Below are 14,532 nucleotides of genomic sequence, written 5' to 3' on the forward strand. Positions count from 1 at the left end.
ACCTCCAAACTTGGAGGTCCTATTCCCTGGGTGGTAGGTTTAGTCCCGTTATGATCCCACTCCCTCTCCGCCACTGGACACTACCTAGCCTTCTATCCCACCGGTATGATGGTTTAGAGGGGAGTTAGACCAGAGTCCCTGACCGTGCATTTCTAGGCACCTCCTGTCCACAATCTCATTGGATAATCCTCACTTGACTTCCGGAATATGCGCCCTCCTCTTCTTATTCTTCTTCTTTGCGCTATCGCTACCCTGGTGGCCCTTCCTCTCCCTATCATGGCTTCCATTTGAATTAAGTCGGGAGTTAACTGCTTCAAAGTCATTTACCCACCCAATCTGACCAAAGCAGCAGCAAAACGGTTCAAGCACAACACCATTGAACAATTCCCTGATTCCCTCTTTGTTGATCAATTCCATAATGGGTGCCTAGGGAAACTCAAAAATGACTTAATTTTTTTCACTCGCGATATCCCTTCCTGGTCCACCAGCTTCTTCAATTCCTTCAACGTCTCTTCTTCCTCATCTATCCCGCATGGACAGCGGCTAAACATTTCCCCCTCTACTAGCTTTAATGGCTCTCTTACCATTACCCTTTACAATAATGGTACTGTCTTGATACAAGCTACAGACTCCTGTCTTTCCCTCTTTGATCATCTCTTCCACTCCCTTTGTCCAACCCTTACAACTATGATTTCCCCGGATTCTCCTTTGAGCTCATCTCCTTTCTCCCTTTCTTCCCCCCTGACTCCCCGATACTCGATCAGGCCGCGTTCCCGGGAGTCACAGGCCTACCCTTTGTTCCCCCTTACCTTTGCTCCCTCCCCTCCCACCCCTCCCCCTTCCCAATTGGTTCCTCCCCCTAGCTCTTCTACCTTCCCTTCCCAATTGGTTCCTCCCCCTAGCTCTTCTACCTTGCCTCCGGCATCCACTCCCCCTCCCCACCCTGCACCTGCCCGATTCTCCTACGCTTTCTCCTCCCCCCTAATCCAACCAACCTCCCCCCTTATTATTCCACCTGTCTTACAACCTGGTCTACCGATCAACTTTCCTTACCTTCCCCCTTTCCTCCCCCTGTCACCTCATCCCTTTCCGCTCTTCCCCATCCCTCGTCCCCTTAATTCTTCTCTTCCACCTCCCTTCTCTCTTCAACCTCCCCTCCCTCTTCCCGTGCTTCCTAACCATGTCTCCTTCCTCGACAATTCCTTCCTCGTCTCCCCCTCACTCCACCTGTTGCCTGTCCCCCTTCAATCACCGTTCATAACTTACAGTACTTGTCCAGCTCCTTCCTCTCTTTTCTCCCCATACTTCTGGCCTTCCTTGGATCCCCCTCCCTCCCCCCTTGTACAGCACCCTCTCCTCTCTTCTCCACGTACCTTTGGCATTCATCTAACCCCCTGTCCTCCCCTCCCTGTTCAGCCTCTTCTCCTCTCTTCTCCCCTTAACTTTGGCCTTCATTTGACCCCCTTCCGACTCCTCATCCTTCTCCTCCGATTTATGATCTCTACTCTTCCCCTCTGTTCAACACCAGTAATAATATTTCTCTTCCCACCTCTGTTTTATCATCCTCTCCTATCGCCCACCATTCTGCTCCACCTTCTACTCTTGCTCCCCAACTCCCCACCCATTCCACCACCCCTCCCCTCCCTCCTTTTCCCACTGTACTTCCTCCCTTTTACCCCTCCCCCACCTTGCCCCGTCCTTCCTCACTCCCTCCCATTTCCCGCTCATCCATATCTCCCCATCATCAATCACCCTCTGCTCCACCTCCCTTATCTCGTTCCCCCACCCGTCCCCCCTCACCCTCCACACTCCCACCCTTTTCCATCAAACCACCCAACACTCCGTGCTCAGCTCTCCTCTCCCTAGAAAACAAACTTGATTCTCTCATCTCTTCCATTTCCCAGCTTGTAGCGGCCATCTCACTTTTAAGCGCTAAGATGTTCTCCTTCCCTAATACCCGCCTGAGGAGTTCCGTGCTCCCGTGCCCCAATAAAGCAAACCACAGTCTGTCCTCTACAGACATCTCCAACTTACTAGCCAGCTACAAGACCACCAGCGTCACTCCCCCTCTACCTTCATCTGCCATTAACTCTACGCAGTGCACTATTCAGACCATCTCCTCTGTCAGAACCTACCAGCCTCCCTCTTACCGGGCACCCTCATTCAAGAATCTTATCCCTATCTCCCTTAACAGCCCTAACACCCCCATCACTAAAACAGTTGTGTTAGAGCTGCACTGCTTGCTACACAACTGCAGATCTGCAATCAAACACAAATTGGAAATTTCTGACATTATCACCCTCCAGAATCTTGACATGTTCTTCCTCACTGAGACCTGGTTTAATGACTCCTCTCATACTTTGTTTGATCTTCTGGTACCCACTGACTACTCTATCCTCAGAAATGACAGATCAGTCAAAATTGGGGGCGGTGTCGCCATCATCTTCAGGAATTCTCTTCAAATGAAAACCTTCCCTACCACCCTTTTCCGTACATTCGAATGCCTATCCCTAGAACTTCAAATACATCATGGCTCACCTTTTAGATTCCATGCCATCTACCACCCGCCTGGTAACTGCTCTTCCTTTGTGGAGGAACTCACTGACTTCATCAGTGACCAATTTTCTCAAAGTGACAGACAGATCTTCCTGGGTGACTTTAATCTCCATTGGGGCTCTTTGGAAGACTCGGCTGCCAACAAGCTTGCCACCTTTATCTCAGCCAACGATCTCTTCCAACATTGCTCTGAAACCACTCATTCCAAGGGCTCTATTCTGGATCTTGTTATATCCAAAGCAGATCTGCTGACTACTGCTCCCCACATCCATGTAGACTGGTCTGACCACTTCCTCGTTCCCTTCCGTTTTCATTTTTCGCATATTATAACTCTCGGCCAACCTAAAAGAGCTACTACCTGGTTCCGCAACACTAAAAACATTGATTTTGACACTTTTTGTGACTCTGCTATGCGGTCACTTCCTAGACTTGACCCTAACGTGGATGTCACCGCTCTCACCACTCAGTGCCTCTCAGTCCTAGCAGTTGAAATCGACAATGTCGCTCCACTCCAAAGCAAAAGGAAAAGACACACCCCCTCAGCACCTTGGTTCAATAAAGCTCTCTACAATGAAAGGAAAAACCTTAGAATCCTGGAGAAACATTGGAGAAAATCTCCTTCTACCTTCAATCTCTCTCTGCTACGTTCAGAAAGATCCAAATACCACAACCACATCTTCCATGAAAAAGCATCCCATTTCAGATCCCTCCTTGACTCAGCCAAAAACAGACCCAAAAAACTCTTTGACCTCATCAAAAACCCAAACTGTTCTCCCCTAACTACTAAGCCTGAGGACTCCACAGAGAAAGCAGCCGACTTTGCCATTTTCTTTGATGAAAAGGTCAAAGCACTGGTGGATCAAGTCGCCCACCCCACCCCCTTTGAGGAGCGGAAATCCTTAGTCACCTGGCAATACTTTGACGTCATCTCGGAAGATGACCTCCTCATCCCTAGCATCATCGCCATCGATTTCTACAACCATACTCTCTCTTACTGGATCGGGCTAGTTAATCTCTTCCTCAGTCAAGGCTCCCTCCCTGTTGCCCTTAAATCAGGACAGGTTACCCCTCTTCTAAAAAAAACCTCCGCTGACGCAACCGACCTCAACAACTTCCGCCCTATCACCAATCTCCCTTTTCTTTCGAAAATCACTGAAAAATGTGTTGCAAAACAACTTTCCCTACATATTATCGACAATAATCTCCTCGATGTTTTCCAATCTGGCTTCATCCAAAATTGCAGCACTGAAACAGCCCACCTGCAAGTGATTGATGATGCGTTGCAAATACTCGACTCTGGGAAATCCTGTCTTCTGATTCTTCTTGACCTCTCTGCAGCCTTTGACACTGTTAATCACAGCACCCTCCTCAACACTCTACAACAGAGAATTTGATTGGATGACACAGTGCTTAAATGGTTTGCCTCTTTCCTCTCAGACAGATCCCTGTAGTATTCCATGTTAGATGCTAATATGTGTTGTCTCTTTAATTGTATGATTCTATGTTAGAACCTTGTCTAGGTCATGGTTGGTGGGGTTCTGGGAAGGCAGTTATCGACTGACTTAGATCTGGACAGGACGTTTCTCTGTCATCTCCTGTTTCTCCATATTACTTACAAATTTGATGCAACTCCAATAAATCTACTTTGGAAGTATATTGACGTCTACTTGGAATTTGTATGGCAAGAATCCATGTTACAATTTGGTACCAGGAGTGGGGTAAACGTCGTACAGCGAGCTGACCCTTGGGACTTCATTGGACTTCCCACTTTGTGACACAGTAGTGGTTGAACAAATTTTCGGTAACGGAATCGCTGTGTTTTGGTCCGAGATGTCTACTGGATGTGACTATATTTAAAGAAACTAACTTTTGCATAACTCTACGTGGATCTGCTGCCGCTACAACTCACGACAAAGGGTTTCAACTCTAATGTCGACGATCTACACCAAGTAGGTGTTACTTTACGAAAATTTTAAGACTTTGTCTCCTCCGAGTGCATCGTATTACGAGGAACCGTTGAAGCACTAAGCAATTTTGAAAGTACACCATTGCTCACCTCGCGACACCGCTCGGAAGGAGGTGATACCAAGCAGCGCTCTTAATTCCATGTTTCAGCGCTCTTCCTCCTTCTGTCTGGCTGCGGTGCATTCTGGGAGACGCGTTGACGCGCTGACGTCATATGCACGTTGACGGCCATTTTGAATTGGGAGAAATTTTGTTCGTTTATTCAGCAGTTAAGTTCAACGAGAGTGATTTCAATTAAAGAACAGGAGAGATACTACACGGAGGAAACAACGCCTGCTAGTGTGACACGGTGATTCACACACCACAATTCAAAGAATTAAGTACAGTGAGTTACGAAATATTTACATAAACGGGGTGGGGTTTTTAAAAGTTCCTCATTCCACTCAACTGTTGTCGAAAATAATAATTAGACATTCGATTTTTTTTCAATGCGGTCCAGTCAGGGTGTCATTCAACCAGCAGCATTTCTACCAAAAGCAGGCAAGCCTGACCTAAAATGGGCAGAATGGCTCAGAGATTTTGAAAATTACCTCACAGCCATAGATGCAGACAATTACTCGCCAAAAAGGAAATTAGCTCTTTTGGTCAACCATTTAGGTACAGCAGGTCGCAGAGTCTTTGATAATTTACCAAGGCATCCTGCCCCTACGGCTGAAGACACAGTTTGGAATGTCTACACTGAAGGGAAACTACGCATGGCTAAACAATATTCTGACACTCCAAGCGTTCTCCTTGAAAGATTTAATTTCGCAATGTGCAAACAATCCAGTGAAGAATCAGTAGAAGATTACATAGCGACTTTGAGAGTACTAGCTGAAAAGTGTGAATTTGGACCTGAGATTGATACTTACATCAGGGATCAATTCGTGTTCCATTGTTTTTCAAAGAAAGTTCAGGAACGGTTACTTACTTCACGCAATCCTAATTTAGCTGAAACAACTGACATAGCGAAAAGCATTGAGAGGTCGATTGTTACATCTAAAGTGTTGTCTGGTCAGTCAAATCAAACGCTAGGTTCTAACTTACAAACAACTGTACAACCGGTGTGTTCCTCCAATGTAAGTCTGGTTTCTGATGAGAATGCTGTGTGTGCTATCACTAACAGGCAGTCATACAACAAAAATAAGATTTACAAGAATCAACCTTCGAGAGGTCAATTGGTTTGCTTCCGATGTGGTTCAAGAAGTCACATCGGGAACAACCCCAGTTGCCCTGCTTTGGAGAAAAGGTGCACTAAATGCCAAAAGATTGGTCATTTCCAAGGATCTTGCAAGAGTAACACAAACTTTAATTCTAATAGAGTCAGGGTATCCAATATTTGATTAGAAGAACAAGATGTTCAAGATTGTACGACAAAATTTGAAAATATGGTGGTCACTATTGAAGTACCGGAGTCACTTGGGAAACCTATCAAAGGGCCATTAGTTGATATGAGTATAGGTGAAAAGACAATTCCAGCAATGGCTGATTCTGGAGCCCCTGTCACTATTCTTGCGGATTGCACATTCTATCAGTTTTGGCCTAATAATATGTCACTTATTGCTCCCGATATCAACCCCAAAGCTTTTGGAGCGCAAGACATAGAGCTTTTGGGTTATTTTCTAGATAAACTAGAGTGCCTAGGAAGAGCTGTTAGGACAAAAATGTATGTGGCTGTTAAAGGAAGAGACATCATAGGTTGGAAAGATCTTGCCTTACTGGGTATCATATTACGGCCTGGTCAAGACCCTCCAATTGTCCTTGGTGATCTTCCTTCGAGCATGGTGGCAAGTATCCAATCTGATATGGAAGTGGAAAACATCATAAAGTCTTTCCCTAACGTGTTCAAAAACACAGTGGGTGTGGTAAAAGGGTATGAACATAACATAAGGCTTAAAAAGTGTCCTGTACCAGTAATACACAAGGTCAGGCCGGTGCCCCTTACTATCAGAAAGGATCTAAAAGCTCTACTGAATAATTTAGAAACTGAAGGAATAATAGCGCCAATTGACTCCTCAGAATGGATTTCTCTGGTGGTTTTACGGAAAAAAAGGAATGGGGATCTTAGGTTATGTGTAGACTTAAGGTCTTTGAATCAAAATATCCTAGTAGATTATCATCCGTTACCCCTTACACACGAGATGTTAGCAAAGATAGGGAAGTCAAGGTATTTTTCCACTATAGATCTACACTCCGCTTACCACCAAATTAAACTCACTCCAAATTGTCAAGCTCTTACTGCATTTGTGACTCCCTTTGGAGCCTACAAATATTTAAGGTTGCCATTTGGATTAGCATCGGCGGCAAGTGTTTTCCAGAAACTGATGGATAGTTTATTTGGTGACATCTCACAAGTACAAGCATATCAGGATGATGTATTGATACATACTGAAACTGAAGAGGAACACATTTTGATATTAAAGAAAGTATTGTCTATCTTACAAGACAGGGGCATGACAGTCCAGGCTCATAAATGTAAATTGTTGGTCAATAATGTTGAATATCTAGGCCACAACATTTCACGAGAAGGCATCAAACCAAAATTTTGCAATGTGGAAGCAATACGTGATGCACCACCTACCTCCCACAGATAAAGACGCTCTGCGCTCATTTCTGGGCCTGTGTGAATACTATGCTAGATTTGTACCAGGGTATGCTCAAGTGATTCAACCATTAAGACATCTCCTGAAGAAAGGTACAAGATTTGATTGGAGTGACACTTTACAGGAAGTTTTTGGGAAAGTGAAATTGTTGGTTATTAATGCCCCAGCACCCCACCCATTTGTCTCAAATGCGAATTCCTTTATATCAGTGGACGCCAGTCAGAAAGGCCTTGGTGCAGTTTTTGGGCAATGGATAAATGGTAAAGAATAAACCATTGCCTTTGCTTCTCGCACTTTGACCCCTACTGAGTGCAATTGTAGCACAATCGAGCGTGAGGCACTCGCTATTGTTTGGGCGGTACAGAAATTCAAAACGTACATTTGGGGTATTCGTTGCGAGATTTTCACAGATCATAAACCTTTAGTCTCTTTATTATGTGGCAATGGTCAAGGGAAATCGTCAGCAAGACTAGTTAGATTACTATCCAAACTGCAAGAATATAATCTTAACATCAAATACATTCAAGGAGGTAAAAATATTCGTGCTGACTGTTTGTCTCGAATACCCCTGCCTGATTGTAGTGAAGGTGAGGATGATTTCCACAAAGATTGTGTAGTTGGTCTTATATATGCTGTCGATAAATGTAATGGAAGTATTTCTCAAGAGGAGTGGGCCGCTGCAATGGAACTTGACGAAACGCTTAAGAAAGTGGAAATTTTCAACAAGAGCAAATGGCCAGCTAATAAGGGGTTGAGCAATGAGTTAAAAAGTTTTGCTCAAATCAGTGAACAAATATCGTTTGAAAATGGGGTTTGTGTAAGAAATGGTTTGTTTGTTCCTCCCATATCATTAAGAGACAAGATTATAGATATTGCACACGAAGGCCATTTAGGGATTTCGGCGACATGCAAGACTCTTAAAGACATATTCTGGTGGCCATGCATGGACAAACAAGTAGCATTGTTTGTAGACAATTGTCCAAGTTGTGTCGTATCAGATAAACATTGGAAAGTTCACACAAAGCCGTTGATCACTGTTCCTTTTCCAGAATTCCCTTGGGATAAAATTGCATTAGATTTTTCAGGGCCTTTTACATACTACCCACAGACAAAAGATACTGCATTGTGGCTAGAGATTACCATTCTAAATGGATATATTATTCATTTGTTGAAGCAGCCAATTCCATCAGTGCTGTTACGTTCCTCCAAAACATTTTTTAAATTGAGGGCACTCCCAGTTATGTCATTACTGACAATGGCCAACATTTCACCTCACAGCAGTTCACTAATTTTCTTGAGAGGGCTGACGTAAAACACTGTTGTGTCGCTCTTTATAGTCCTTCATCTAATGGATTAGTTGAGAGGGCTAATCATTAAGGAAGGGGTACAAACGGCCATTGCAACAAATGTTGAGGTATGTGCTTTCTTACAAAAGAAAGTATGGGCCTATCTAACGACACCTCATTCCACAACTGGAATCACACCTTTCAAAGCACTTAGGGGTAGGGAAGCTAGATCTAAATTGGTGCCACAATGGTTCACGGATCTAGAAGTTGGCTCCTCGTTGCTTAACAAAAGGATTGCTATGACAAATTATCAAGAGGTGAAATCTAGACTTGCTCATAAGCAATTACTACAAAAGAAAAACTATGATGGCACCTCCACTCATCATGTTCCTTTTATCAAAGTAGACGATTGGGCTATTATGAAAAAAACCTTTTAAAATTTGTATAGGCCAATCTAACTTTACTTTGCCGGTTAAGGTAGTGAAAGTTACTGAATCCTCTGTGTTCCTAGGGAACAGAGGGTGGTGGAATAAAAACAGTGTGGTGAAAGTTTCTGATGATCAAGTTAAGATTTTTAGCAAAGTTTACTCAAATGAATTTAATGAAGGTGATGATGGGTTTAATTTTGGTCCTGATTTGGATGACAATTTTAATCCAGATAATATCATCACCAATCCTACTTTGGATTTTACAATAGACTCTTCAGGTCAATCTACTATTTCCATGGATGGGGTATCTACACGTGATCATCGTGTTTGTAAGATGCCACAAAAGTTCAATGACTATGTACTGTATTGATTGTTGTTTCCTTTTGTTTTATGGGGGGAGGGTATGTAGTATTCCATGTTAGATGCTAATATGTGTTGTCTCTTTAATTGTATGATTCTATGTTAGAACCTTGTCTAGGTCATGGTTGGTGGGGTTCTGGGAAGGCAGTTATCGACTGACTTAGATCTGGACATGATGTTTCTCTGTCATCTCCCGTTTCTCTATACTACTTACAAATTTGATGCAACTCCAATAAATCTACTTTGGAAGTATTTCGACGTCTACTTGGAATTTGTATGGCAAGGATCCATGTTACAATCCCAAATGATTAAGATAGCGAACAGTCTTTCATCTCCATTGACTGTAGGTCAAGGTGTCCCTCAAGGCTCTATCCTGGCACCCACTCTGTTTAATCTCTACCTGGAACCATTAGGGAACCTCCTAAGCAAATCTGGGATCCATTACCATCTTTATGCGGATTACACTCAAATCTACCTCAAGGTGTCTTCTGCACACGATCTCTCTTTACTCGACTCTACTCTAAACTCCATCCACAACTGGATGTTAGCTCATCAACTCATTCTAAATCCCGCCAAAACTGAATTCCTCCTCCTTTCGACCTCTCTCTCACCTCCTCCTGTTCAATCGTGGATGGATCAGCTGAACCTGCTCAACAACAAACCCATCATTGTCGACAGCGCTAAATCTCTAGGTGTCATTCTTGACAAAATGCTCAACTTAATCTCCCACATCAACTCTATTGCCAAGAACGCACGGTATCAGTTGCGCCTTCTATGGGGGATCTGTCGGTTCTTCCCGGAGAATGACTTAAAAACCTTGGTACAATCGCTGGTTCTCTCAAGACTGGATTATTGCAATTTTCTTCTGACGGGTCTACCCAAATCCCACCTCTCCCCTCTCAAATCCATCCTCCATTCAGCAGCTCGCTTCATTTCAGGATCTAAACGAAGCAACCACATCACTCCTATCCTGTCCTCTCTTCGATGGCTTCCGATTGAGGCAAGATCTATTTACAAAACTGCCTGCATCACACACAAAGCCTTGCACATGTCCTCCCCTAGTTACCTGGCAAATAAATTTAAATTGTCTGGAGGCTCTCGACCCTCTCGTAATGCGGAAAAGCTTCTGCTTGAGCCCCCGTCTTCAAAAGGGAAAGATCGATGGCGCAATCCTTCTCAGGCAATGCGGTGAGAATATGGAACTCACTTCCCCCATTGCTCCGTGCCACCTCCTCTACCCGGATCTTCAAAGCTGAACTCAAAACTCTTCTCTTCCAAAGACACTTTCAGAACTAATACTTTCATACTCCGGCCCCTCTTGGAAATTCGCTCTTCATTGTAAATTTGTGTTTTTTCCTGTGCATCCCTCACCCCTGCGTGCTGTGTTGGATTTTGTGTTTGTGTGCCCTTTATTCTCAGGCCCCTTTTGGAAGTTCGCTCTTCGTTGTAAATTTGTATTTTTTCCTGTACATTCCTCACCCCTGCGTGCTGTGTTGGATTTTGTGTTTGTGTACCCTTCATTTTAAGTCTGTGTAATGTTATATTCTGTACCACTTTTCTCTTGTAACGTAACTAGCTCTATTGTACAGCGCTCTGACACCTTTGGGTAATGTCCGCGCTTTATAAAAATGCACTAAATAAAATAAAAATAAAATAAGAAAAATTGCAGCCCAGTAGTTGAATTCAACTCGATGGTGATCATCATGCTAAGATGGCCACCGTGCTACAAAATTGTTCTCCGGGGTTCTTTTAGTCCCTTTTCTATGTCTTTCTTTTTAGCAGCCCTTCCTGTCCCCTCATTGGCAGTGAGAGGCCGGGAGGAGAGTCTGCTGTGTTTGGTACGGAGGTTGTTGCTTTGCTAGCGGCGCTTTGAGAAGCAAGAGCTCCCAAATCTCGTGGGTTATTTTGGATTTGAGACTTTGTTCTGGAGAGGCGAAAGTTCGCCTTTCCTTAAACACTCCATTCTGGCGGGGTGAGTGCACAATAGTGTGTTGTTGGACAGGTGTGAACGAGTCTGCATTAAAACCATCGTGTTTGCTTTGAGTGTGGTCTTTATTTTCGCATTCTAGTAAAAAATATATATATATATATATTAACGTTTGCCGTTGGTGCGGGGGAGACGACCAGGGAGCCCACTTTTCCTCCAGTTAATGCTATTTTTAAACGTGTATTGTGCTGTCTGGCTAAATTATAAAAGCAGCTTTGCTTACATTACCTACCGACCCAAGAATACTCATTGCAATGCCACAAATCCCAGTTAACAGCGTGAAACCATAATACGATGCCAGGAATCCTATCTTCTTTCCGCAGTTATTACGCAATAAACAGTCCAAACCCCTCTCAAAATCAAACTCCCACTTGTCTCCCTCCCACAATCACTCTCAGCATGTACATCTCCCTTGAACGCTATGCAGCCCTCGGGTGGACTTAAAGCTTGATTCACTCTATACAAATACCACATGCATATACAAAAACGTGTGAAATATGAGAATTATATTGTGATGGAGTATATTTATATAGTGATTAGGGAGGAAGGCCTCTTGCTACGCAAGGAAGCTGTAATGTGACAGAATAATTTGAATAGCTCTCCAGTGCACTAAGGTGAGTGACATAGTTACATAATTAAAAGGGCTAATACGGGAGGAGCGCGGTTCATTTCTTTGTACAAGTTAATATAGGTTGCTTCTCTTCAACCTACTTAACATTATTTGAAGGATTGCTCAGTTCCAAAAACACTCATTTCCTCACTGATCGCTTAATTTAAAACGTCATCTTATTACTGTTGGTCCAATAGTTAAATCAAAAGAAGTTATACGGAACGGAATCCATATCGGAAGTAATTATGCTGTGATTTTTGGATCAAGATGACATGAGATATACGTGACAAAATTTATCTTATTGAGATTTTGGTTATGGTGACACGTTTTAGCACCAATAATAGTGTCAGTAATCCCAGAAGCAGTGACCAGACTTGCATTTAAAAACACTAAGTGGTCTATATGAACATTGATGATATTTCTCCTAGCTAAATGAACTTTTAATGAAATCCACAGCTAGGGTTATTCCAATTATCCTGTAGTTTGTACCCCTGCAAAAAAGCAGGAGCCCATAAATCGGTGGGGTTGTCAACCGTGCTGCAATAGGCTCTTGAGAGTTGCTGGTACCAGTCATTCATGAGCTCTAGCAGTATATCCCAATCTAACTCATGCACTCTTCTAGTGTTGTATGTGTACTTAAGTTTATAGTGAAGTTCTATATAATTTTTTTTTGTTTTTTTAGCAGTTTGCTTGGTCACACCTTCTTTCCATAATCCTGTCTTCTGCCCACTCCCCGTAGCACCATGCTACTGGGCTATTTTTGTTTAGTGGCAATCTGTTTCCTTTCCGGAAAAATGACTCAATCGACCAACAGTGCATCACATTTTAAGGCCATATTACCCCTCTTCCTTGTGATACAATTCAAGTTGCTTAAAAGTCGCGTTGTCAGGGGGCCACTGAACGTGGGACAGGTCATTAATAGATAGCTCAGTTCTGGATATATGACTTGAGGGTTCATGCAACAGGTGATGGAGAAATATTAAGATTACCACCTTCTCCTATTTCTAAGTGTAACTGGTGTCACTTACCATCTTTAGGAGTATGCAGTTTACTGAAGACTGGATGACTGAATTGGCATTGCATGGATTCAGACTTGTGACTTGCAGATACATGGCAGCAACAAGTGTGCGACACAGTGAAGTTTCTTGTGGATGACTGGAGAAAAGGTGGGTAACAAAATATTACCAGAGAGATAGAGTAAAGAGGGTGTTGTTTCTACAATAAATTGGACCACAGGTGAGGTTTTGTGATCGTGGGGGTCAAGTATGAATATCCTGAGCAGGCTCTTCATGGAATGGGGTGTGAGTGAAGGACATTGAACTGATTATCTGTGTATTCACTTCACAAAGCATCGGTGCTTTTAAGTTGTACCAGGAAGAGTAGCAATTTTAGGAACTCCTAAAGAAAGTTGTAATAATAAAGTAACCTGAACTTATCCTAAAGTCCTCTTAGGCAGGCTGGGGGAATTTTGCACTGAAAGCAGAAACCTTCTATTTCCTCAATTTTCTTTGATTTGTGATGCACAGAAAAAATGCACGCAACCAAGGATATCCTGTAGCAATCCCTCAATATCTGTGAGATTGCCTGCACGCCCGTCCAGAGATGCTCAGTCTGTGACTGGATGAGCAGGTAGGGAAAGGTGTATTGTAAACAGGTTCCATTTAGTCAATCATGGGGGTATAATAACTGAGGGAATTGCTATTTCAAAGTACCTAGTCGATCTCAAGTGATATGTGTGTTCCAATATTATGATCAGGCCCTTCCCTAAAGCAGTCAGTACATGCAGCACTGCAGTCACTTCATCTTTGGAGTAACATTTGCGTCCGTACCGAAGTTCCTGCCGAAAGGGCTTCCAGGCATTTTTGCAAATTCGTTTTTGGGGGAGGGGCGGGGGCAAGTTGCTGCCTTGTAAAGTTCTGCCTAACGTGTCTGGTATGGGACTTACTGGGACATCAGTACAGGTTAGGTTCTTCTTGACCCGTGACGGGCATTGCCTTTGTTGCTGCTGATGGGCCTCAGCCTCTCTCACAATTTTGATTAGAGCAGATGAGCGATCAGAATCAACTTAATTTCGGCAAGCAGATGGATGAGCAAAGCAGGAAACCACTGTCAATAGAAGAGGAGAAATCAGGATAGACTCAACAAGGCAATATAAGATGTGAAATCCGGTCAGTCTGCTTGAGGAAGATCATCCATCGGTAAGTGAATTGAAGTTAGTGACTATCAATTTAGTCAATGGCTCCAAGATCAGCTAATCATTTTACTGTAATATCTATATCATAAAAAGCCATTAGACCCGCTGCTCCGCCACAAAATAAAATACATCTGATCACTGCAGAAAATAAATGTGATAATCTTCATTGTTTCCTATCTCCAAATAACTGACCTTATGTGACTGCCGCTGATACACACTGCTGAAAAGCTCTCAGTCACTCTGGGGAATACGTTAACTGGGGCACAGTGAAACTGACATGACACTGCGTTTTTTAGGTCTCGCCTGAGCCAGCGCTTTAGCGCTGCTCTGGCGAGAGCTATAGAACGCGGCATTTGGAAGTGCAAACTAGTGCTTCTTTGAGGCCTCCAGCTACAGTGCATGTGCGCGCACCATTTGTCATCCATCTGATCACTTTCGCGGCTGCTTTGATGTTCTCAGTGAGCCGCGCGGCCACTGAGAACATCAAAGCAGCTGCGAAAGTGC

At 43.5% G+C, this 14,532-nt stretch overlaps 1 protein-coding gene across 4 annotated transcripts in view; it reads left to right on the top strand.

The window, feature by feature from the left end:
• Window positions 1-11,018: 11,018 nt before the first annotated feature.
• The window catches only part of AFG2B (AAA ATPase AFG2B), a 271,306-nt gene continuing 267,792 nt past the window's right edge, over window positions 11,019-14,532 (top strand). For 2 of the 4 annotated variants that reach the window (XM_085644230.1, XM_085644234.1), the window contains exons 1-2: window positions 11,019-11,209; window positions 12,872-13,000. In XM_085644230.1, the coding sequence (XP_085500356.1) occupies window positions 12,986-13,000 (15 nt within the window). In that variant the 5' untranslated portion in view covers window positions 11,019-11,209; window positions 12,872-12,985. The remainder of the gene's footprint in view (window positions 11,210-12,871; window positions 13,001-14,532) is intronic. The other 2 variants (XM_085644231.1, XM_085644232.1) reach the window with 2 other exon arrangements.

The sequence above is a fragment of the Triturus cristatus genome, chromosome 3_1 (assembly GCF_964204655.1).
Source record: "Triturus cristatus chromosome 3_1, aTriCri1.1, whole genome shotgun sequence".
NCBI classification, from domain to species: Eukaryota; Metazoa; Chordata; class Amphibia; order Caudata; family Salamandridae; genus Triturus; species Triturus cristatus.